The sequence below is a fragment of the Suricata suricatta genome, chromosome 2, assembly GCF_006229205.1.
Source record: "Suricata suricatta isolate VVHF042 chromosome 2, meerkat_22Aug2017_6uvM2_HiC, whole genome shotgun sequence".
Taxonomy (NCBI): Eukaryota; Metazoa; Chordata; class Mammalia; order Carnivora; family Herpestidae; genus Suricata; species Suricata suricatta.
The window spans coordinates 109,440,055-109,465,592 of NC_043701.1; the positions used below are offsets into that span (position 1 = coordinate 109,440,055).

General features: G+C 41.6%; 1 protein-coding gene and 1 non-coding gene across 4 annotated transcripts in view; one reads left to right on the top strand and one right to left on the bottom strand.

The window, feature by feature from the left end:
* The first annotated feature begins 202 nt into the window (after nucleotides 1-202).
* Nucleotides 203-25,538, top strand: part of EDARADD (EDAR associated death domain) — a 90,208-nt gene continuing 64,872 nt past the window's right edge. Inside the window, exon 1 of one of the 3 annotated variants that reach the window (XM_029931641.1) lies at nucleotides 203-361. Coding sequence is in view for 2 of the 3 variants with exons in the window: in XM_029931639.1 (XP_029787499.1) it covers nucleotides 24,160-24,223 (64 nt within the window). In the remaining variant the exon portion in view is untranslated. Of the gene's footprint in view, nucleotides 362-24,037; nucleotides 24,224-25,414; nucleotides 25,530-25,538 lie in introns of those variants that run through there. The other 2 variants (XM_029931639.1, XM_029931640.1) reach the window with 2 other exon arrangements.
* LOC115286183 lies at nucleotides 15,386-15,525 on the bottom strand. Its single transcript, XR_003905927.1, has one exon. It is a non-coding gene; the product is annotated as a small nucleolar RNA SNORA7 (small nucleolar RNA).

Here is a 25,538-nt window from a genome sequence, read left to right on the forward strand (position 1 = left end):
ATCAGATCTAACAGTTTCAGCAGAGGTCCCACTGGTTTGGCTGTCATCTTCCCTTCTTTTCAGTCAGAAATAAAGCACTTTAGCGGTTGGGCTTCTTCCTGGAGTTATTGTTAGCTTCCGGCTCTTAGTCTCAAAGTGCTGGTTTGGGCCCCGGTTTCCCCCCGGGTTTCCCCTACCAGCACCAGTAACTTCCTCAGGCTCCCCAGGGAGCCCAGGACCACCGGCCGCTTCAACGCCACCCAGTCGCCGGCACTGTGCCTCCCCAACAACACTTAGGCACACGCAGCCCATCGAGCGCCGGTTCGAGAAGATGCTCCCGGACTTGAGTGACTCCGGTCGTCCAGGGACAATCCAACGATCGGTAAGCTCCGGTGCTGTGGGAACCCCGTGGTGAGGCCGAGATACTGAGCGCCGCGACAGCACCTGCCTTGCGGCCTCGCCCCGCCGCGGAGACCCCGCCCCTTCGCCCGGGCACGCCCCCTCCGAGCGCGGGGCCTTGTGGGAGTTGTGGTTTCGCGAGGCCGCAAGGGCCCCTCCCGCCGGAAGGCGGGGCATGGGCCCGCGAGAACCCGGGAACTGCAATTCCGAAGCGGCCCCGCCTCCCCGGGGCCTCGGGCTCCACGGCGGCCAATGAGGCAGGACCACGAGGGCCTCCAAAACAAGAGGAGGTGCGCGCGGGGAGCCCTCCTCCCGGCCGGCCGCCGTCGCCGCGCCTCCTCCCCGGGTCTCTTTCTAGGCACTCCCGCCGGCCACCCCACAGGCTCCAAATTGAGCCCTTCTCCTGTCCCGTCCCTGCGTATCTCCGGGGACCCCGCATTTGGCCCCGATTTTCCAAACTAGGGCTCTTCTCTCAGTGGTGTTTTTGTGGCGTCTTACCTCCAGGCGCTTACCAGCTGCACCCGGACGGGGCTGAGCACTTTCTCCAGGTGGTGCTGTGACACCTAGAGCTCACCATCTTTGTTTTCTCGCTCAGAGATCCTTGTTCTTTGCTGGAGTAATGGCTAATTGAAAACCGTTGTTTCATCAATCTCTGTTGGGGGCTTGTTCCAGACTGGACAATGAATCGAGGCCCTATTACTGTATCCTTGCTAGAAATAGAAACCAAGGGTGGTTTCTTTTCTTTTCTTTTTTCCTTGATACTATCTCAAACCTTTTATGAAATCAACAATTCAGGATTCCAGAAAAACAGAATGACGAAATGATCCATTTAACAGTTCACTATATCCTTGGTATTGGGGCTGATAACATCCACGTTTGTGCGTGACACCGAAGTCGACACAGACTGGGTGGCGATATTATTCAAACCCCAAACTAGGACGTTTGGACTATGATTTTTCAGCCTATAGTGAATAATTCATACGAAGAGGCCTGCTCAGACACTACTGTGGATACACATGTAATAAACTGACTGTGATAGAAAATAAAGAAATCAGGGGCTCCTGGATGGTGCAGCCTGTTAAGCTGTTAAGCATGGGGCTTTGGCTCAGGTTGTGACCTCAGGGTTAATGGGTTGGAGTCTCGCTTCCCATAACCACCCCCCTCTCTCTTTCCCCCTCCCCCACCTCTGTCCCTAGCTCACTTGCGCCCCCTCTCTCTCAAAATAAAGAAAGAAAATAGAGAAATACATGGGGGAGAAATATAAATCGTTAAGACTTCTTCCGTAAAAATTGACAGTTCATTTAACTTTAAAATTAAATACACCAAGATGTTATTGTCTTTTTAGAATCCTGTCCTTCGAACCAGTAATCTTTCACTACAGATTCACCTCATACTTTTGTATCACTGAAGCACATATTCCACAAAAACAAAGAAAAAAGTTTATCAGGTAAAACCAGATTATACTACAATTAAAGAAATAATGCTGATGGGTAGATGTGCTCTTCATAAGGAACAAGATGAAACATACATGTTTCTAGTCCTTCATTTCCAATCCCAATACCTATTGTAAAACATTCATCATCCAAGTAATATTAATTTCTGTGGTTCTAAAATTTCATCCTAAAAGTGTCATCATGTCACCCGTACAGCACTAACAAGTTGCTGGCTGGGATTTAGGGGCTTCTTCAGTTGGTCCCCTCCTCTTCTTTCTAACCTTATCTCTTGTAAGAATCTTTAAGAAAATGTTATCTCATTGCTGTTTGATTTCTCACTGCATGACTCTCTACACTGTCTCCTTGTCTCTACAATCTTTGCTGCCACCTCTGTTCACCGCAGCTCCCATCCGGTCATTCCAAGGCCATTGAGAGTTTTAGCTCTTGTTGATTTTGTGAACTTTACAGCTCGGGAGGATCTCTTTCTTTTGTATTTCCATCTCTACTGAACTTTATAGCACTTACTCTCTATATCAATCATTTGACTATTATCCAGCTCTGGACATTTATCTCACTATCTATATATATCTTATCAAGAATATGTAAGTATTTTGAGGTAAGGGATATACCTTTTCATTGAAGTGATAATTCAATTATGAAATCATCATTCACATTATAGACAAAAAGATTTGCTAATTAATTACTTTGGGCATAAGAGGTTCCAATCTAAACTACTGTATTTTTAGAGAAGGCCAACACATTCTAATCTGACCCCATAGTATATGGCCTTCCATCGTTAATTACACTTTTGATAACAAGAAGCATCACTAGTAAATTTCGATTAAGGGACATAAGCTGAGTTACACTTGGGAAATCACCACGGAGTGCCCAGGGCAGTCAGAAGGGGCCTGGGGGCTCATGGGGAAAAGCAACAGCCCAAAGAGGAGCTGGAAGCCACGGGGAACAATGGAGAAGGTGTGGAGTGTGTTTTGCAGAAAGCTGTCTCCTCCTGGGTGTGAGCTGATGACTCTGAGCTGCTCAGGTGATGCCAAAAATCATCGTCGTCATGGCTTCTCATCTCCCAGGGAAGATTCACTGCCTTTGATGGGGAGCGACAACAAGGTTGTTCTGGAGGTGAAATGCCCAGTGATGGTTCCTCACTGTTCTGTCAAGTTTCAAACAGTGAAAGAAGTCGTTGCTGTAAGAGGCCAGGCTTCACCACTGTTTCACCAGCCCCTTTAGGTGTGGCCCTCACCCAAGTTTTGGATCTTCCTCCTTCACCGACTTCTCCCTCCAATCCAATTCTCCAGAGTTCAGCGTTTCTCAGCTCCCTTGTGACTCCCTGGTGCGGGCCTCAGCAAGGGTCCCTGGGGCAAAGGCACAGAGCCTCTCAGCACCTACTGCTCCCCTCTCCCAGCGGTCTCTCCACGAGGGGTTTTCTGCCTTTTCTAGATCTTCTAGCAGAATCTGCCCCAGTTGCCAGACCGGCCCTTATCTGCAGGGTGAGACCAGTCTGGCTTTTTATCTGTTCCATTCTGCATGGATAGTTTGTCATAAATGCTGCGCCTTGCTTCTATCGGGACTTACCCCTAAGCTCTCAAAACATGTCTCTTGTGAAAGTGAAGCCTAAGAAACATTTCTGATGAGCAACCTAGGAACCCAAAATAGGTTACATTGATCCTGAATGTTTTGTCCCAAATGAAAAATATTTAAATTTCTGAGAAGCCCTAAGATCTCTGAGAAGTGAAATTTCAGACTGTCTCCTAGTGGCCTACATAAACATTCGCCCAGATTCCGTGTTTGTGTATTTCCTTACTTTCCCGACTTAGTAGTTCTCAACTCAGAAAGCCCATTCTCCACCCTCTCCTCTTCTGAAAGGCCATTGGTCTCAGAATCTGTACATGCCCGACGGTGCCAGATGGTATTGGCTGTCCTCTGCACCTTGCATTTACCTGCTACGGGGCATTAGGAAGGGAAGGATACCTGGCGGTCTCTTGTTCTAAGACTTAAGATAGTTTGGGGCACATACTAACCAATAATCACTTTCCTTTGGTTTTTCCAAATGTTCACTCTTTCTAAATTATTCTATTACCATCATTTATTGCTTCTAAGATTTGTCTTCCCACCCCCAATTTTAATATCCCTTACCCTTTGCTCTTCACAATGTCATAGGTTAACTGACAGTGTTCCCCTTTCTTAGCAGTATATAAAACATTGTGCGTCTTACCACTGATAAGAGCTAAGAGTCAATGAAATAACTCCATTACGATTGCAATTCTGCGCCCCCACAGTGTGGGATCTCAACTCCTCAGCGTAGTCTACAAACCATCTCACCCCTACGTTCATGCTCCGGCTCAGCCGCCATCACCGGCCTCCCCCTCCAACCCATCCCCCTCCCACCAGGCGCAGCGATGGGCCGTCCAGATGCCATAGCTCCGCAAACGCACCGTGCTGCCTCCCCGCACATTCATGCTCCTTCTTCCCAGTGGCATCCACGCATCACCAACCCGGAAAAATCTGGTGCTAACGTAGTGGCTCCCTCCCAGCTCCACCCCTTGGCAGCCTTTTACCTCCATCTATTACACAGCCTGTCACCCTGCACTGTGGACATGCCGGTCTTCCCCTCTGAGAAGAGGAAGGGGCAGTGAGGGCACCGAGCATTTTCGGCTCCACTGCGGAGCCCCAGGCCTGGCTCCCAGGAAATGCTGGATGCTGGTGACAGATGGTTGTTGTCCTCCGGCTTCCAGGGGCTCTTTGCCCACCGTGGGCGAGTCATTCAGCTGACTTAGCACAGGCTCTGGATCAACAATTGCTGTTGTTCTAGGGATTTTTTTCCTCAAAAATTCCCAGGCTTTTCCCCAGAATGTCCACGCTCAGTATGGAGCCTGATGCAGGGCTCGATCCCATAAACCACAAGATCATGACGTGAGCTGAAATCAAGAGTTGGACGCTCAGCTGGCTGAGCCATCCAGGCACCCCTGCATCACTTTAATTCAGGCCTGAGCCACTTTTTGATCAGATCAGGTGAAAACATCTTCCTTCCTGCACCCTCTATATATTCTAGACCTAGTAATTTATTATCTAAATGGATTTACTGCATCAAATAGTTCCATCTTCTTCAAATCTAATTTTGGTCTCGTCACTCACCCTTCTTAGAACAATGTCATACTCTTAGTAGCAAACTTGAAATCTCAGCCATTGTTTTTTAGTTTGTTTTGGGTTAGGGTTTTTTTTGAGGGAGGGGGCAATAACTTCAATAATCCCTCTAGCTTTTGGCTCTGTCTACCTGACTTTTCATCTGTTTCTGCAGTAAAATTATTCTGCTAGCAAAAACTATCATTGTTGCCAGTGGCGCCCCCTTCTGAACATTTCATTAGTAGAATTTTTTTTTTGGCTATGGTAAATTTGTAACAGCAGAGACATTTCAGTAGAGGTGTTTCACAGATAAATTTCTCTAACTGTGGGGTGAGGGTTACTCAAAAAGGGATTTTACAGGTTTTTTTTAAGATACTGATAATTATTATAACTTTACATAACTCATTGTAACTGCACTCTTAACTGGCCAAATACTTGTTGGCATACAAGAAAGAGTAACATGGTTCTAGAGATACTACAGTACAGGTCCCTTGGTCCAGAGGCCTAGATTCTAGCTGTTCACTGTACAAGGCATGAGGCCTGTTAGTGATTTTTATTTCCTCCTCTGCAAAATGGGCCCCTATGTCCTTTCCATCCAAATAAATAAAGTAATTCTCTGAGTTACACTTATTGTTTAAACAGTCAACCATCTTTTTAAGGATTTATTTTTTTTAAATCCCACATACTTACTCCCATCCTGAAACATTGTCAATTTGACCCTCTCTGCTGATTAAAATATTCTAAAACTTCAGGGGCACCTGGGTGGCTCAGTCTGGTAAGTGTCTGACTCCAGCTCAGGTCATGATCTCATCATTTTTGAGTTCCAGCCCTGTGTGGGGTTCTGTACTAACAGCTCACAGCCTGTAACGTGATTTGGCTTCTGAGCCTCCCTCTGTCTCTCTGCTCCTCCCCCACTTATGCTTGCACACACAGGCTCTCTCAAAAATAAATAAATAAACACTAAAAAGATATATATCCTAAAACTCCAGTTATTTGCAGATATTAGCAGTGTAAACATTCTTCACATATTAAAAAAATCAATTTACAAGCTTCACTTACTATGACAATCCCAAGAGTCCTGAGTGAAAATCTCAGGGATGTTTGAGTCCCATTTGCTAGTCATCAAATGGTTATTTAGTCTCCACTAAGTGCCAGGGTGTCAGAGAATGAGAGCTGACAGGGATGTAGCATTTTCCCATCTTCTGCTGCCATATTCATTTCTTCATCACTCAGAGGGATCTTCTTTGTATTACCGATCTTTTAAAAATCATACATTTGAATTTAAATTCAGCTTTCATTCCCCTTTATGCCCCACAACCCTTATAAACCAAGAAGTGTTGGATGGAAAACAATTTTGCTCCGTTTCTTAAGAGCTCATAGATCGTGTAGGAAGGACATCTTGGTTGCTTCCAACTTTTGGCAATTATGAGTAAAGCAATTATAAACATCTGTGTGCCAGTTTTTGTGTGGACATAGAGTTCAAGTACCAAGGAACACAGTTGCTGGATCAAATGGTAAGACTATGTTCAGGTTAGTAAGAAACTGCCTAACAGTCTTCCAAAGTAGCTGTACCATTTTGTGTTCTCCCCAGCAATGAATGGGAGTTTCCCTTCTTCCACATCATCATCAACATTTTACGTTGTCAGTGTTTTGGATTTTAGTCATTCTAATAGATGTATTGTTGTTATCAGTGTTGTTGTAATTTACAGTTTTCTAATGACACACGATATGGAGCATCAGAGCATCTTTTCATATGCTCATTGCCATCTCTATATCTTCTTCAGTGAGGTATCTGTTCAAGTCCTTTGCCAATTTTTAAATAAGGCTGTTCATTTTCTTATGGCTGAGTTTTAACAGTTCTATCAGGTATGTCTTTTGCAAATATTTTTCTCCAAGTCAGTGGGTTGTCTTTTTTCTCTTGACAGTGTATTTTGCAGAGCAGAAGTTCTTAGTTTTAATGAAGTCCAACATATCAATTACTTCTTACATGGATCGTGCCTTTGGTGTTGCATCTAAAAGGTCATTGCCATACCCGAGGTCATTTACGTTTTCTCCAGTGTTGTCATGTGCCTGAGAATTGTACATTTACTTTTGGGTACATAATCCATTTTGAGTTAATTTTGAAGGGTGTAAGGTCTCTGTCTAGATTCTATTGTTTTGTGGGGGGGAGGGTATACGCATGTCCAGTTGTTCCAGCACCATTTGTTGAAAAGAATATTTTTGCTTCTTGGTCAGTTGATCAGTTTTGAATATATGACTATGTTCATGTGGGTCTATTTATGGGCTCTCTATTCTGTTTAATTGATCGGTTTGTCTATTCTTTTGCCAATGCTACTGTCTTGATTATTGTAGTAAGTATAGTAAGTCTTGAAGTTGATTTTTTATCAGTCTGACTTCGCTGTTCTTCAATATTGTGTTGGCTCCTCTGAGTCTTTGACGTCTCCATGTAAAAATATAGAATCAAATAACTTTCAGGAACTTTTATTGGAATTCTATTGAATCTATAGATCAAATTGAGAATAGCTGACATCTTGACAATATTGAATCTTCCTATCCATGGACATGGAATATCTCTCCACTTAATTTAGTTATTCTCTGATTTTTTCCATTTGGGTCTTACAGTTTTCCTCCCAAAGATGTTATGCATATTTTTGTTACAATTATAACCAAGTATTTCATTTTTGGGGGGTGCTAATGCAAAAGATACTGTGTTTATAATTTTATATTCCACTTGTTCATTGCTGGTATACAGAAAATTGATTGACTTTTGTGTATTAACCTTGTATCTTGCAACCTTGCAATAATTGCCTATTGGTTCCAGGAGTTTTTTGACAGTTTTTTTTTTTCCTAAGTAAATGATCATTTCATCTGCAAACAAAGACAGTTTTATGTCTTCCTTCCCAGTCAGTATATTTTTATTTTTCTTGTCTTATTGCATTAGCTAAGACTTCCAATATGATGTTGACCAGGAGTGTTGAGAAGGAACATTCTTATCTTGTTCCTGATCTTAGCAGCAAAACTTACAGTTTCCATCATTAAGGATAATGTTAATTGCTTTTTGTGCATTTTAAAAATCAAGAATGTGTATTCTGGTGTACTTGAATAAAATAGTTGATAGATGTAGATTATGTCCACTTGAATAATGGTGCTGTTGAATTCAACTATGTCCTTAGTGGTTTCCTACTGGGTCTGCCCATTTCTGACAGAGGATGTAGAATTCTTCAACTGTAATCATGAATTTGTCTATTTCTCCTTATAACTCTTGCAGGTTTTTTTTTTTTTGCCTCATGCATTTTGATGCTCTATTGTTAGACACATACACATTAAGAGTTGTTAAGTCATCTTGGAAAATTGACTATTATTATGCAATTATCTCTGATAATTACTTTGTTCTGGAGTCTGCTCTGTCAGAAATTAATATAGCTACTTCTGCTTTCTTTTTATTAGTGTTAACGTGGTATATATCTCTCCATCCCGTTACTTTTCACCTATATATGTTTCTTTATATTTAAAATAAGTTTCTTGTAGACAACATATAGTTGAATCTTGTTTTTTGATGCACTCTAACAATCTCTTGGTGTATTTAGACCATTAACCTTTAAAGTGATTATTGGATATTGTTGTATTTTTTAACTTTTTTAAATGTTTACTTTTGAAAGACAGAGACAGAGACACAGTGTAAGCAGGGGAGGGGCAGAGAAGGAAGGAGACACAGAATCTGAAGCAGGCTCCAGGCTCTGGGCTATCAGCACAGAGCCTGATGCAGGGCTCAAATGCATGAACTGTGAAGTCATGACCTGAGCTGAGTTGGACACTTAATCAGCTGAGCCACCGAGGCGCCCCTAAGCCATTTACTTTCAAATAGTGCAGGTTGTACAGGTACCTTATAATAATAAAGTAATCCTAATTCCTTCCACACATCCTTGTATCATTGCTGTCACTCATTTTACTTATACAACAAGCATATATAAGCCTGTATATGTACATAGTATATATAATTGAATATTGTTGCTGTTATTATTTTGGACAAATTGTAATTTGTTAGATCAATTAAAAATAAGAAAAATAAGTTTTTATTTTACCCTCACATATTGCTTCACTGCTGTTCTTTCTTTCTTTATGTGGATCTGAATTTTTGATCTACATTACTTTTCCTTTTCTCTAAAGCACTTCTTTTAACATTTCTTGTAAGGCAGGTCTACTGGTAACAAATTTCCTTAATTTTTGTTTACTCGAGAAAATCTGTACTTCTCTTTCAATTTTGAAGGATAAATGTGTAGGGTGCAGAATTCTAGGTTAGCATGTTTTTTTCCTCTCAAAGCTTTAATATTTCACTCCACTGTCTTCTTTTTATCCCTTTTTTCTTTCTTTTCTTTTCGTTTTTTTTTTTTTTTTTAAGGTAGGCTCCATGGCCAACACGAGGCTCAAACTCATGACCCTGAGATCAAGAGTCACATGCTCCACTGACTGAGCCAGCCAGGTACCCTCCATTCTCTTCTTGTTTTCATGGTTTCTGAGCAGAAGTTGGATATAATTCTTATCTTTATAGGTAAAGTGTTTTTACTCTCTGACTTACTTTTTCTTTGTCATTGTTCTTCTGAAGTTTGAATAAAATTGGCTTAGGTATATTTTTGTTTGTATTTTGGTATTTGTTTTTAGCATTTATCCTGCTTGGTGTTCTCTGAGATTCCTGGATCTGTGGGTTGGTGTCTGACATTAATGTAGGAAATTTGTCAGTTGTGATCACTTCAAATATTTCTTTTGTTGCTTTCTCTCATATCCTTCTGATATCCCCATTACATGTATGTTAAAACTTTTGCTATTTCTCAATTCCTGAATATTTTGTTTTAGGGTTTTTTTCTGTCTTCTTTCCCTTTTCCATTTTGGAATTTTCTATGGACTTATCCTGAAACTCTGAGTTTTTCTCCTCAGCCATATTCCATCTCCTAATGAGCCCATCAAAGGCATTCTTCATTTCTGTTAAGTTTTTTTTTTTTTTTGGTAGTACTTAAAAAGGTTTTTTTCCCCCAGAGAATTTACATCTCCTTGCTAAAATTGCCAATCTGTTCTTACGTATTGTCTACTTTATCCATTAGAGCCCATGACATGTTGATCAGTTTTCAGTTCTCTGGCTGATCATTTCAAAATGCTTGCCACACCTGACACTCCTTCTCAAAACCGTTCTGTTTCTTCAAACTGTGTTGTTTGCCTCTGTTGTATGCTGTGTCATTTTTTCTTGATAGTCAGACATGATCTACGAGGTAAAAGGAACCGCCGTCCATAGGCCTTCAGTCCAGAGGCCGTTAGTAATGTGGTGGTGAGCGTGGGGTAAAGGGAACATTCTGTAGTCCCGTTACTTGGTCTCAGTCTTTTGGTGAGTCTGTGCCTCTGGACTGCAAACTTCACAAATGCTTCTCAGTCCACTCTCCCTGCTAAGAGAGACAAAATTGCTCAAGAGGGTTGAAGCTGAGTGTTTCGTTTCCCCCACGTGGAAGGTCAGAGCCAGCTGACGTTGGGCATTTCCTTCCTCCAAGTTGGTTAGGCTGTGAAAAAACCCCAATCCTCAATAGTGGCTCTGGAGGATTTGTTAAGAACAGAACACTCTGAGGTGGTATCTCATTGTGGTTTTGATTTGTATTTCCCTGATGATGTATGACGCTGGGTATCATTTCATGTGCCCGTTGAGAAACTGTTGAATACTGAAAACGAAACTAGGGCTGAAGAGGGAGGGGAGGGGGCATGGGGGTGGTGGTTATGGAGGGGGACACTTGTCGGGAGAAGCACTGGGTGTTATATGGAAACCAATTTGACAATAAACTATTATAAAACAAGAAAAGAACAGAACGCTCTGAGTATTTCAGAATGATTCCTTTTCTCCTCTTGCTGCTGATAGTCATTGTGAGAACCTGGTCAAACACCAGGAGGTAAAATTCATAAAAGTGTGTGGCTGCCCCTGGAGTTTTTATTTCTCAGCAGTCCACACGGAGCCTTCAGCAATTCATTAATTACAGTTCAGGTTTTCCTGCCTTGGTACTAGTTCTAGTGAAGGTCTCTGCTATGGGTTTCTGTTCTGGTGGATTGTAACCCTCTGTACTTGATTTCTCCAAATTTGAAAGCAGTGGACCCTGCTGTGATGCCACTTCTCTAATAGATCTAAGGAGGGCTGTTGACTTTCCAGTTTGTTGAACTTTTTACTTATTGTCAGGGATGAGTGATGACTTTCAGGCAGCCTGCTGTCCAGTATAAAGTATTTGAAAGCAAAATAATGATTTTATTGTTGTAGCGGTGTACTTTTGAGGCATCATCAATGTCTCCTGACTCAACCTCTCTATCATTATTGTACATTTACATACTACTACTTTTCCTTTACTTCTCAGTTATATTTCAGCTGAAATGACTATTTTTGTGCACTTAAAATTCTTCTTCTTTAGATTCTTTCCTTCTTATATCCAAATTCATATCCAACATTCTCAATCCCATACTCTGTTAAGAACATTACTGGGGTGCCTGAGTGGCTCAGTTGGTTAAGCATCCAGCTCTTGGTATCGCCTTGGGTCATGGTCTCATGGTTCGTGGGTTCAAGCTCCACATTGGGCTCTGTGCTGACAATGTGGAGCCTGCTTGGGATTCTCTGTCCCTCTCTCTCTCTGCCCTTCCCCCACTCACTCTCTCTGTCTCTCTGTCACAATAAATACATTTTTTTTTTACAAAAGAAAAAAAGCTTTAAAAAAAGAACATGACTGTAGTATTCATAATTGGTTGGATCTTTTGGCTGGGGAGGAAGAAGACCTTCAAATCTTCATGCTGATTACAATGGAAAATGTCAGACTATCATAAAAAGTTGTCCACTGAGCCAAGTAAAGTGACAATCCGTCCTCTCAACAAAAGAAAAAAGTCGTCCTGCAGCTGAGAGAGCTTTTATAAAAATACTTGTGATGCACATTTCTAAAATGCAAGTTCTTTTTTTTTTTTTAATGTTTTTATTTTTTTTCAGAGAGCGAGGGAGGGGGGGACAGAGGATCTGAAGTGGGCTGTGTACTGACAGCAGAGAGCCCAATGTGGGGCTTGACCTCGCCAGCCATGAGATCATGACCTGCACCGAAGTTGGACACTTAACCGACTGAGCCACCCAGGGACCCCTAAAACTCAAGGGCGTAATGATCACAAAAGAAAGATCAATGGAATTCTGTTAACCTATGAGAAATGATATTCTGCAATGTGCAACTTAGACACCCCCTTCTCTTTCAACTGAATTAAACTCATCCCCATGCTAATTGCACCTACTGTAACTTAACTGATAAAAAAGTACAAGTTTCTTCCACAGAAACTGCAGTGTTCCAGACGTTGGTTTGAGATTGCTCATGCACGTGTCCTGTGTACTTGTGCTTCCCTTTGGTGCCTCTACCTACTCCTCTTCATTATTTCCTCTCTTCCAAGTGCTCCCGTGCTCCCCAGAGAAAACCTGATTGGATAAAAATGATTGTTCATAGCACGAATTTTTTTTAATTTATTCATTTTTGAGAGAGACAGAGACAGAACATGAGTGGGGTATGGGCAGAGAGAGTGGGAGACACAGAATCAGAAGCAAGACTCCAAGCTCTTAGCTCTCAGCACAGAGCCTAACACAGGGCTCAAACCCACAGACCATGAGATCATGACCTAGGCTGAAGTTGGTTGTTTAACCAACTGAGCCACCCAGGTGCCCCTGCACTTCAAAAAAGATCAAAATGGTGTGACACAAAGGAATGAAATGCTAATGGTATAATCTCAGATAGAAAAGGTCTCAAATCATTTCAACTATGCTAACCACCTCTTAGTCTGTAAAATAGATTAAAAGAAATCATTGATTACTTTCATATTCACTTCATGGTCTGCAATGTTGAACAATTCATAGTCTGGAAAAGAAGGGGAATGAAGGATAGTTTTTCAAGTGACTAAATCTTTAAAAACAGATCAGTCTGGGAGACAGTGTTTATGGAAGGATGAGGCAGGTCAAGACTGATTTTGTTAAGCAGCCACCTTTATGAACATTATTTCCAAATTTTCTGTTAAAAATGTTTAATTAAATAGTATATACACAAATATTTATATATAAATTTAGAACATTACCAAAAAAGCTAAGCCTGATCCCTCCCTGTTGCCCAGGGATAGCCTTAGTAGACATTGTTGAGTTTGTATCCATCCTTAAAAAAACCACACACACCAGATTTATTGAGGTATAATTATCATATAACCAATTACACATATTTAAAGTGCTCAGTTTGATAACTTTTGACATACGTATACATCTATGAAGCCATTACCCCAAGCTTTATGTGGTGAACCTATCTGACCCCAAGTTTACTCATTTCTCTTAGTGCTCATTCTTCCCTCCCCATCCCCAATCACAGGCACCTGGTGAGCAGCTTTTCTATCACTGGAGATGAGCTTGCATTTCAATAGGTTTGTATACATGGAGTCATACATTAAGTATTCCTCCTTTGTTCTGGCCTCTTTCACTCAGCATAACTACTTTGAGATTCATCCATGTTGTTAGTGTATAATAAATAGCTCATTCCTTTTGTTTAAGTTTATTTATTTTGAGAGAGAGAGAGAGAGAGAGAGAGAGAGAGAGATACAGAAAGGGTGCAAATGGGGGAGGAGCAGAGAGAAGGAGAGAGAGAATCCCAAGCAGGCTTTGCACTGTCAGTGCACAGAGCCCCACACAGGGCTTGATCTCAACCTGTGAGATCATGACCTGGGCTGAAACCAAGAATCAGATGCTTAACCGACTGAGCCACCCAGTGCCCCAGTTCATTCCTTTTATTACTGAGTCGTCTTCCATTCTAAAGATATACCTCAATATTTTTACCCATTCACCTATTGGTGGACATCTGGGCTGTTTCCAAAATGGAGTTCTTACAAATAAAGTTGCAATGAACTGTGCACCAGACTTTGTCTGGACATGAGATTTTTTAAAACTTGGGTAAAAATGTAGACTAACAAGATCGTGTTGTAGGTATATATTTAAATTTTTAAGAAACTGCCAAATGGCTTTCCAAACAGGTGGTACTCCTTAACATTGCAACCAGCAGGGCATGAGAAATCCAGCTACTCCATATCCTGTCAGCATCTGGTCTGATCCGTCTGCTAAAGTTTAGCCATCCTAACAGGTGTTGAGTAGCAGCTCATTATGGTTTAAATTAGAATTCCCGAAAGTACTAGTGATATGAGTATCTATTCTTGTTTATTTGCCATCGTCTGTGGTCACATGTTTCTTTGAAGGTTTTATACATTTTTCATTGGGTTGTTTGTATCCTTATGTTGAGGGTTCTTTTCATATTCTGGCACAAAGTCCTGTGTCAAACACGTGATTTACCAATATTTTCTCCCAGCAGGGGCTGGCCTTTTCAGTTTTCTCAGTTTCTTTAGGATAGTTTTAAAATTTGATGAAGTCCAATATTTGCATTTTTAATAGGTATGTATTTTTGGCATTGTACCTAAGAAATCTTTGCTTAACCCAAAGCCATAAAAATATTTCCTCTGTTTCCTTCCAGAAGTCTTATAGTTTTAGGTTTTATATTCATGCACGAGACTTTGAAATATGGTTTAATTGCTCTGGAGTGAATGACTAAGGGTGGAGTGGCTGGACCATATAGTAGGTATACATTTCATTTTTTTTAAGTTTATTTATTTATTTTGAGGGAGAGAGAGTGCATGGAAGGGCAGAGAGAGAGAGAGAGAGAGAGAGAGAGAGAGAGGAAGAGGATCTCAAGCAGTCTCTGCACTGTCACAGTGCAAGCAGGGCTTGAACTCATAAACCATGAGATCATGACCTGAGCCAAAATCAAGGGTGAGTCACTTAACCAACTGAGACACCCAGGCGTCCCCTCCCTTTTTCTTTTAAAGAGAGAGAGAGAGAGAGCGAGAGAGAGAGAGAGAGCGCACACATGAGCAGGGGAGAGGGGCAGTGGAAGAGAGAGAGAAAAGAAAATCTTAAGAAGGCTCCACATAGCATGGAGTTGTGAGGCAGGGCTCGATCCTACCATTCTGGGATCGTGACCTGAACCAAAATCAAAAGAGTCAGACAATTCAACTGACTGAACCACCCAGGTGCTCCTACATTTAATTGTTTAAAAAACTGCTAAGCTGTATTATTTCTGACTTCATTTTATCTCCTTTATTGGCTTATTAGCTAGCCATAACTCTTATTTGTGTTATTTGAGTGATTGTTTTAGGGTTTATTATATACATCTTTAATGCATCACAGTATAGCTTTAAGTGATATTTCAACAATTCCTGCATTAGATCCTTCAAAGTATATACTCCCATTTCTCTCCTCCCTACTTTTGAGTCAATGTCGACATTAATTTTACCTCCACGTATATTATAAACACCACATACATTGTCACTATTTTGCTTTACAGTCTATTAGCCTTTTTTTTTTTTTTTTTTTTTTACATTGTTGCAGAGTGTCTTCCAATCTCCAGCTACTGAGCAAACTGAGAATGGAATGGGTACCTCTGCCAGGCTTGCTTTCCCTCCGGTCTCCGAAGCTGGCAGAATACGAACCACTCTCCAGATGCGATCCTGGGAGGTCCAGTCTATTAGCTTTTAAATACACTGACCAAGAAAAAGCCCATTTCCATGCAGCTGCATACTCATCATTTGTTCTTTATTCCTTTGTGTAGATCCACATTTCCATCTGATGTCATGTTCTTGTCCACCTGAAAGCCTTCCCTTAACAATTCCTTTAGTGCAGGTCTGCCAGAGATGAACGCTTTCAACTTCAATATGTCTACAAAAGGGTGACATCGTCATTTTTGAAATACTTTTCTACCAGGTGGACAACTCCCCGTTCTTTACAGACATTGCTCCACTGTTTCCTGGCTTGCATGGTTTCCAGTGAGAAATCTGTTGTCCTTCTTAGTTTGGTCCCTCTGTAATCTATCTTTTTTTCCCCTGTGGCCGTTTTAAGACTTAGCCTTTGAGCAATTTGAGTATGTGGGGCTTGAAGATGTGGTGCAGTTGTTTTTGTGTTTCTGGTGCTGGGTGTTCGCTGAGCTTTTTGGATCTATGTGTTTAAGGTTTTCATCTAATTTGGAAACCTTTCAGCCATTCTTTCTTCAAACCATTTTTGGTCCCCCACTGTCTTCCAGTTCAGGGATTTCAGTTTTACCTGTATTTTTCATGTGTATTAGGTGACCTGAAGTTGTCCCACAGTGCTTTTCATTTTTGTAAAATTAGTTTTTCTTAAACAAGCAGGCAGTAGTGCTTAAGAAGAAATGATTCAGTATCTAATGGATAGTTGATACCTGTCACAACACAGCATTTTATATACTGTTAAGTGAAACTGCAATACACTCTAAGTTTATTTTGGGAGTGTTTGCTGTATCATTGGACTTAATGAAATGTTTAGAGGTGCCGTAGGCATGACTTTGAGTAGATAATGAAAGAAAATGCAAAATGCTAATAAATAAATAAATAAATAAATAAATAAATAAAATTAGTTTTTCTCCCTGAGGTTCATTTTCAGTGCTTTCAGTTGCTGTGTCTTAAAGTCACTAATCTATTCTTTTGCAATGTCTTATCTGCTGTTAATCCCATCTAGTCTATTTTTTTTTAATTTCAGGTATTAAAGTTTTACTTTGGGTTTTCTAATAGTTTCTGTGTGTCTACTTAGCTTGTTGAACCTATGGAATACAGTTATAATAAAAGTTTTAATGTTCTTCTCTGTTAATTCTAACATTTGTGTCAGTTCTGGGTTAGTTTCAATTACCTAATTTTTCTCCTCATTATTAGCCTACATTTTTCTACTTCTGGCAAGCCTACTATCTTTGCATCCCAGACACTGTGCATTTACCTTATTGGGTGCTGGATACTTTTGTATTTCTATATTTCATCTTTGTATTTATTGAGTTTTTCAGGATGCAGCTAAATTACTTAAAAAGAGTTTGATCCTTTTGGGTCTTTTAAGATTTGTGAGGTGGGACTGGGCGGTGCCTGATCTGTCCAGGGAGAATTATTTACCAATATTGAGGCAAGACTCCTCTGTGTAATCTACCAAATTCCCATGAAATATAAAGTATTTCCAGTCTGGCGGGTAGGAAGAAGCACTATTCGAGGCTCTTAGTGAGCGCCGGGGACTGTTCCCTCTAGTCCTCTAACACAGTCCCTCCAATCATCCTCCCCAGCTGTGGGCCATTTCCAACACGAAAGCATCCATTGGTAAATGGTATGCTGAGTAGTCAAGAGGGACATTCCATGGATCTCTGAGGACCTTTGAAGTCTCTACAGCTTCCTGTCCTGGGACTTCTAGCTTCACCCCTTTATATCAGGGTGTCCCTAGGACTCTGCCTGGGTTCCCTCTCTCTGTGCCACTACCTGGAAATTCTCTCAAGACAGTAAGCTGGGGGAGTCATGGGAATCACCTTGCTTATATCCTGGCTCTTAGGGATCACTGACCTTTTTTGTCTGATGTGTTGTGCCTTAAAAACTCTTATTTCATATATTTCATTTGGATATTTGGTGTTCTTGTTTCAGACAGGAGGGTGGATTTAGTTCCCGTTACGCTATTTTGGTTGCAAGGCAAAGTTGATATGTATCCATTTTTTAGAAGTTTGGCTTGTGTCTACCCCTGATATCACTTTGCAACTCGTTTATTTCATTTAAGATGTTTTTCCAGCTTATTTCTGGTAACTTCCGTAAAATACTGCATTGCATGATTGTATTATATATTTATTCATTCCCCTAGGGATTGATGTTCAGGTTGTTTCTAATATTTGCTATGACAAAAATGTTGCAGCCGGCATTCTTACGCATGCCTCCTTGAAGCACAGGTAAATATTCCTTTAGAGAGATTTTAGGTCAATTTTAGCAAATTGAGCAATTTGGGGTCAAATTGCTCTCTGGTATGACCACGTAATTTACATTCCTACATCGAATGCAAACGTGTGTCTTCACAGGCTTGCCAGTGTTTGATGCGGGCAAGATTCTAAGTTTTTGCCCTCCTACTAGCTCACCATTGCTTGAGCTTGCATTTCTCTGATTTCTACAAGGTTGAATGTCTTCTCATATTTTTATTGACCATTTTTGTTTCTTTTTCTACCTAGTGTTTGTCCAACCTTATGTTGAATTATTTTTTTAACATATTTTAATTTATTTAAATAAATTCTTAAAACCTGGGACTGACTTTTTGTAAATATATAAATTATATATTATACACTATTCTATTTTATAATTAGCAATACAAATATGTTATTTTCTATTTTAACTAGATTTTATTTCTATTTAATTTGTATTTTATATTTTATAATTCTAAATTCTAAGTTTTACAAATTATAAAATAGAATATTATATATGTAATTAATTTCTCTAAGTTTACCCATTTTATAATTTTCTATTGCTGTATGATGGAGAATTTGAATTTTTATCCAGTTAGGTTTATCAGATTTTTCTTTATGTCTGTTGATTTTTTGGCCTTAAGAAAGACTTTCTTGTTACTGAAATTATTAAAACATTCTCTCTTATAGTCTCTCCTAATAATTTTAATTGTATATGCTTTACAGTTAGATATTTAATCTATTTGAAGCTTACTTTTGTGTATAAGGTGTGGTAAGGATATAAATTGCATTGTTCATCTAAATAGCAAAATAGCTCCATACTATTTTTGAACCATCTTCTCACCATTTGAACGTTTCTATCATATAACAAACTCCCCAAAGATACAAGAATCTGTGCTTAATTTTTTCTGCCCCCATTAATCTTTTTTTATGCCAATAATCACTGCTTTCGTTACTGTTACTTTATAGTACTTTGCTATCTCATAGGGCAAATCCCACCTCTTTGTTATTCTTTTTCAAAATTATCTTGAATTTACCCTTCCATATAAATTTACAACCAGTTTCATGTTCTAAGAAAACCTTATTAGCCTGAGTGGGTTTTATTTTATTTTTTAATTTTTTTAATGTTTATTTATTTTTGAGACTAAGAGAGCCAGAGCGTGAACAGAGAGGGGCAGAGAGAGAGGGAGACACAGAATCAGAAGCAGGCGCCAGGCTCTGGAGGTGGACGCGGGGCTCGAACCCACAAACTGTGAGATCATGACCTGAGCTGAAGTCGGAGGCTTAACCGACCGAGCCATCCAGGTGCCCCTTGATTGGGTTTTAGTAACTGCATAGATGAATTAGGGAACCATGAGTGTCTACAATATTGAGGCTTCTTATCTATTAACCTGGTATAGTTCTCTATCTAGTCAAATTTATTGTCTATGTCTTGCAGGAAAGCTTTGTAGTTATTGCAATTTTTAAACACTGTTTTATTGAATTTATCCCCAGTAACTTTATAGCTTTATTTGCTACTTTAATGGGATAATTCCCCCCCCCATTGATTATGGTTGGTCTATAAGAAAGCTGTTGGTGTTCCATATGTTGAGCTTTTCCTCTCTTCTGAGCTAAATTCACCTATTAGTTCTATTAGTTCCTCATCTGACTCACTTGTATCTAACTACCTTCTTGTCTTAGCCTCAGAATAAGGGCATCTAAGTGACTTGGCTGGTTAAGAGTCTGACTCTTGAATTCAGCTCAGGTCATGATCTTGCTATTCGTGAGATTGAGCCCGGTGTTGGGCTCTGTGTGGACAGCATGGAGTCTGCTTGGGATTCTCTCTCTTCCTCTCTCTTTCTGCCCCTCTCCCGCTCATATGCCCTCTCTCTTTCAAAATAAACAAACTTTTTTTTTAAAAAAGAATACACTCAAAATGACAAGTTGTTAAAATAATTTATTAAATGATAAATGCTTTTGTAGATTCCCAAGTCAGCAACTTGAGCCTGTGTTCCACATTCTGAGTTTTGGCGCAGGAAACCAAACTCTTGGGGGATGACTACACAGGTTTTAGTTGGTCGCTGATAACACCAGGTTTTCTTCTCCTCTGCCCTTTTCTCCTAACGGCAGAAATGGAACAAAATCTCCTCTAGCTGACTTTCGTTAGTTGGGTTTCAGGTTTTGATACATAAAGTTCATCTCTTTGATCAGATTTTCTCCTAAATCTGAAGCAAGAAAGAAATTGCTATGTATATATATTCACTAAGAAAGCAGCTAAAGATGCTGAGTGTGTCGGCACCCAAAGCCAAGGCAGCAGCCCACACGTGTGAGTGGTGATCCCCAGGCTGGAGGAAGTTCTAGGATAAAGTGCTCCTCAGAGAGCCGTACTTTTTCTCCTGTCCCCTTACCTCTCCGTACCGCCCGCTCCCGATCCATGGCATTCGAAGTGTCTTTAGCAACACCCACACTGAGAATCACCCACACTGTTCTATTCTCTTTGTGGAAAACCAAACACAGCACAAAACTGTGGTTTTCTGGCTCGTGTGTCGTAATGGGTAAATAATTCAAAGTAAGCTGGTAGGAGTTGCCAAGAGAGATTTAATCTCCTGTATGTAGAAGGGCTTTTGTCCAACTGAGTAGAACTTTAAGAACTATTCATGCTTAAATATAGGTACCAGAATGCTGCGCCCCTGTCAAACAGAGCTCAAATCAGCAAAAATGCTAACATTTTACTTATATAAGTTTTCTAGTTCCTCTGTTAACATTTTCAAATACATCATTTAAGAAACATTGGCAAATATATAAAGCAATCACTTCATCGGAGACAATGAAAGCTTAAGAAGACAAAAAAAAGAACATTGACAATTTTTAGATGTGAGTTTCAGGTATGAGTTTCTCTCTCTTTGGCCAAGGAAGCAAATTCAAGTCTGTAATCAATTATAGTGCATCGCAAAGATTAAATGCACTCTCGGATTCAGTTCACTCGCTCCTTCCTCCACCCTATCCTACTCACAGCTGCCAGACTAATCCTCTAAAAACACCAATTTTCGTAGGCTGCTTTTCAAAACTAGCTTCCTGGCTTCCTGTTGCCTGAAAAATAGTCTCAAATGTCTTAGTCTGGCATTCAAGGCTCTCTGTGATGTGCCCCCTGGCAAACATTTCACACACAAGCGGTGTGTGGCGGAAGAAATGATTTTGGGCTAGTTATTTAGAGACCCATGACTCCACTGACCCGGCCAAGGTCCCACGCACCTCCTAGATGCAATGCCTGACTCATTAATGGTCTGAAAGGCTATTGCTGGGTCACATGCCAAAGCCCTAGAGTCGGGAGTCACAGTCATGTTGCCACTGTCTGATCACATGGACTGGAAGTGGGAAGGGCCATTTTCCAGATGAAAACTGGGCATTATCCTGAGAAGTCAGGTGGCAAAACAGCAGAGATCCCCTACAACTGCCTTAATGCCCTCTGGACAAAATTCAAGGAGACAAGCGAACGAATGAACTCTCTTGAGGCCTCTTCCCCCAACCACAGGGTTTTATCACGTGAAAACATCTGTCTCGTTCTGGAACATAAGGAGTCTCCTACTGCCCCAAATCCATGCACTCCCATTAGAGCTGCTTGAAAATTTTTTTTCATGTTTATTTATTTTGAGAGAGACAGAGCACAAGCAGGGGAGAGGTGGACAGAGAGGGGAAGAGAGAATTCCTAGCAGACTCCACACTGTCAGCATGGAGCCGGACACAGAGCTTGAACCCACAAACTGTGAGATTGTGACCTGCGCCAAAATCAAGAGTTGGACACTTAACCCACTGAGCCACCCAGGCATCCCCAACTTTATATAGATGAGACCCTGTCTGGGAGCCCAGTCTGCTGAGTTCATTGTACACAATGTACATGCCCTCAATAATAACCTTTTATCTGAGGTTGCACAAATTTAAGGAACACTTAGTCAAAATCGTGTAAAGTGAACAAAACCCACATATTCTGTGATGAATCTAGTAAAATATATTTTGAGTTGCTGTTTTTCCTCTTTAAAGATAACAATTCTGAAAACTGTCATCTGTTTGTGAAAAGACCAAGTTTTGCGTGTGTGTGTGTATGTGTGTGTTTTCTCTACTTAAGGCTGTAGCCAGATTGTCTTGAATAAAGGTCTCAAAGTTTGCCTGAAAGCTTTCAAGACAAATTGTCATGTTGAGTGTAGACAGACAGACAGACACACACACACACCTAAACGGCTTCCATACATCTTCAGTGCCTTTCTTCTACACATGGTCTCTTCCTGGTTTAAACCTTCATTATCCCAGTTCTGTTGTGAAACAGTATTTGCAAATCTCTCTTGACTATAAACTCCTACAAGTTGGGGACTTTTCACTTTGGTTTCCCCAGGGCTTGGCATTTCGTTTGGTGGCTGGGGGAGGGGGGCAATGGCAGTTCAAAAAGTATGTTATTTGATGCTATGGCTCAATCCACTGATCCATGCTATGCACAGACACTACAACAAATTTCTTGTAATGAAGGCAATAGAAACTTCTTGAAATAAACTAAATTCCAAGGAAAGGATGAAAACAGGATAGTAGTATATAGACACATAGCAGTTGTGAGAGGCACTGGTTTAGGTATTTGTAAAAATGTTTATTCATTTTTGAGAGAAGACAGCATGAGCAGGGAAGGGGCACAGAGAGGGGGACAGAGGATCCAAAGCGGGTTCAGCACTGACAGCAGTGATCCCGATATGGGGCTCAAACTCACGAACCGTGAGATCATGACCTGAGCCAAAGTCGAATGCTCTTCCAACTGAGCCACCCAGGCACCCCTTGTTTTGTTTTTAGTGCTTACTTATTCAGAGAGGGGGTGGGGGAGGGGCAGAGAGAGAGAGACAGAGGGCGACAGAGGGTCCAAAGTGGGCTCTATGCTGACAGCAGCCAGCCCAGTGGGGGCTCGAACTCGTGAACCATGAGATCATGACCTGAGCCAAAATTGGATGCTTAACTGATTGAGCCACCCAAGTGCTCCTGGTTTAGGTATTTTTTAGATACATTATTCCATTGAACTTTCACAATCCTGTAAATTCCTATATAGTCAAGAGTTTGCACTGCTCGCCGAAGTAACCCAGGCTCCCAGTGACCAGTGCATGAGTCATATTCACCATGCTTGACTCCATGACTGCCAAGTCCACTATCCCCATTTACAATGATTCTGGGATTCATGAGCATGTAGGTGTTATCAGGAAATGTAAAAAATGTCCATTTTAAAGAGTTTAAAAAAATTTTTTTAATGTTTATTTATTTTTTAGAGAGAGCAGACGCAGGGGAGGGGTACAGAGAAATAGAGACACAGAATCTGAAGCAGGCTCCAGGCTCTGTGATGCCAGCACAGGGCCTGACGTGGGACTCAAACTCACAAGCTGTTGAGATCATGACCTGAGCCAAAGTCGATTCTCAACCAACTGAGCTATCCAGGTAGCAATAGAAGCAAAAGAAGAATGATATGACATGACAGCAAATAGCTTGTATGGAAATCTGTGGGAATGATGGTGGATAAGAATTGTTTTCAAATTAGTTCTTTTCAGGGCACCTGGGTGGCTCAGTCCGTGAAGCGTCTGACTTTGGCTCAGGTCATGATCTCATAGTCTCTGGGTTTGAGCCCTGCGTTGAGCTCGGCATGCTGACAGCTCAGAGCCTGGAGGCTGCTTCAGCTTCTGTGTCTCCCTCTCTCTGCCCCTCCCCTGCTTGTGCTCTGTCTCTCAAAAGTAAATAAACGTTGAAAAAAAAATTAGTTCTTTTGTAAATTGCAAAAAAAAAGTTCTCATTTGTACTGTACACTTTATAGTTCACAAAGCACATGGGAACAATAAAGATAATGATGGGTTGTGGTTGTAATTCATAGAAAAGGAGGTACAAGGAAATTGAATGAAAGGAAATAATAATTTACATCCAAAGTCATCCAAATTTCAAAAAAATTTAACCTGAAAGCACATTTCTGCCACCTATCTTCTATTTGGTACAATAAAGAATGAGAGGGATACAAAGATGAATTCTAGTTTAGAGTTTTGAAAAGCAAACCAGCTTTACAGAAATGCTCGAGCTTACACTGCTAACAAGATAGCCCAGTCTGATATGTGGTTCCTGCCAACCAACTTCAGAAATAATTCCATCTTCATGAGAAGTCAACAAGAACCACAAACCAAACCTCAAAATAGATTCTAAGAGAAAACACTAAAAAAAAAAAAATTTCCCTTCCTATCAGACAGAAGTAGCCCAGAAGGAAGCTTCCGCTCCCACTTACAAATTCCCCCAGAAAGCTTCATCTAGAAGGTTATTTTCTTCAGACACACAGAGGGTCACTCTTCTCTGAGTCTCTGGCCTCTTCCATGGCCTATTCCAGAGACTAAGACCCCAAGCGAGAGGGGGCCATGGGCCTCCGGACCACTAAACAGATGAGAAGGAGTGCGAAACAAGCCTCCAGTCACCACGAAGGTATGTATGCATTTGCTGCTTTTCTGCATTTTTCAAAACTGCGGTTTGAGCTGGAGGCTGCTCCTTTAATGACAAACTGCTGATACTGCATTTTTAAAAAGCTATATTATCTCTTACACACCAGTTCCTGTCTTTCTATCCTCATGTGCCAAGGCAGACGTGGATTCTTTAAAAGCCCTTACGAGAGAGAGTCCTAGTACATTTAAATTGCTTGTACCGTTCGTGTAATAGATTTATGATTGATGATAGATTTTAAATTAATTTAAATTAAAATACAACTGTCTCAGTGGGTTAAGCGCCCGGGACTTCAGCTCAGGTCATGATCTTGCAGCCAATGAGTTCCAACCCCATATAGGGCTCTGTGCTGACAGCTCAGACCCTGGAGCCTGCTTTGGATTCTGTGTCTTTCTCTCTCTCTCTCTCTCTCAAAAATGAATAAAGGTTTTTAAAAAGTTTTTAAAAATACAACTATCTTTAACATATTCATAGTAAACGATTCCAGTCTGTGCTCATGTAAGTAACTGGTGCCTGTTTCCTTTTAAATTAAACCTTAGTGGTTTTCTCATAAGAACCAATTCCGCATTTCCAAGAGAATCCCCAGCTATTTTTCTAGAAGGGTTGTACAGGCGTGGATCAGACGCTCTCTGGTTCTCCTCCCTTTGTGCACCACCAATCCTGGAGGTCATGTAATAACTAATGCCAAAGAAAAGTCCAAACCGAAATGGTTAGCGTGGGCCACCATGCAGAGCGGCATACGCTGCCTAAAGACGGGGAGACTGAATATCAGACGTGGGGGACCGCGGTGGGAGAGCTGCGTCCCGGACGCCGGCGTGATTAGGGGGCCGGCACGGCGACCCGCGACAGCACCGGGGTTTAAGGCTCCCGATTTCTTCGCAGCCGGCCCGGGTGCGCGGCAGGAAGGACGCCCGCTGCGGGCGCTGCCGGGACTGGCGACGCGGGAGCGCCCGCGGGCCCCTCCCCGCCCCGGCCCCGGTCCCGTCCCCGGGCCCGCGCCTGCGGAGGGAGGGGGCGGCCGCGCCGGGAAGGGGCTTTGCTAATCGCCGAAGCAGGAAGTGAGCGTGCGGAGGACGCCGCGGAGAGTCTGGGAGGAGGTGGAGGTGGAGGAGCAAGAGGAGGAGGAGGGGCGCGCAGAGCCGCGGTGGTGAGCACGGGCGCGTCGCCTCGGCGGGACCTGCTATCCCTGCCCTCCCGCTCTCCTTTGCCGTCCCCGAAGCCGCGCAGCCCCCTCGGCGCTCGACTGCCCCACCCCGCCCCATGGCTTTCCCGGACGACCCTCTGCGCGCAGGTAAAGTGA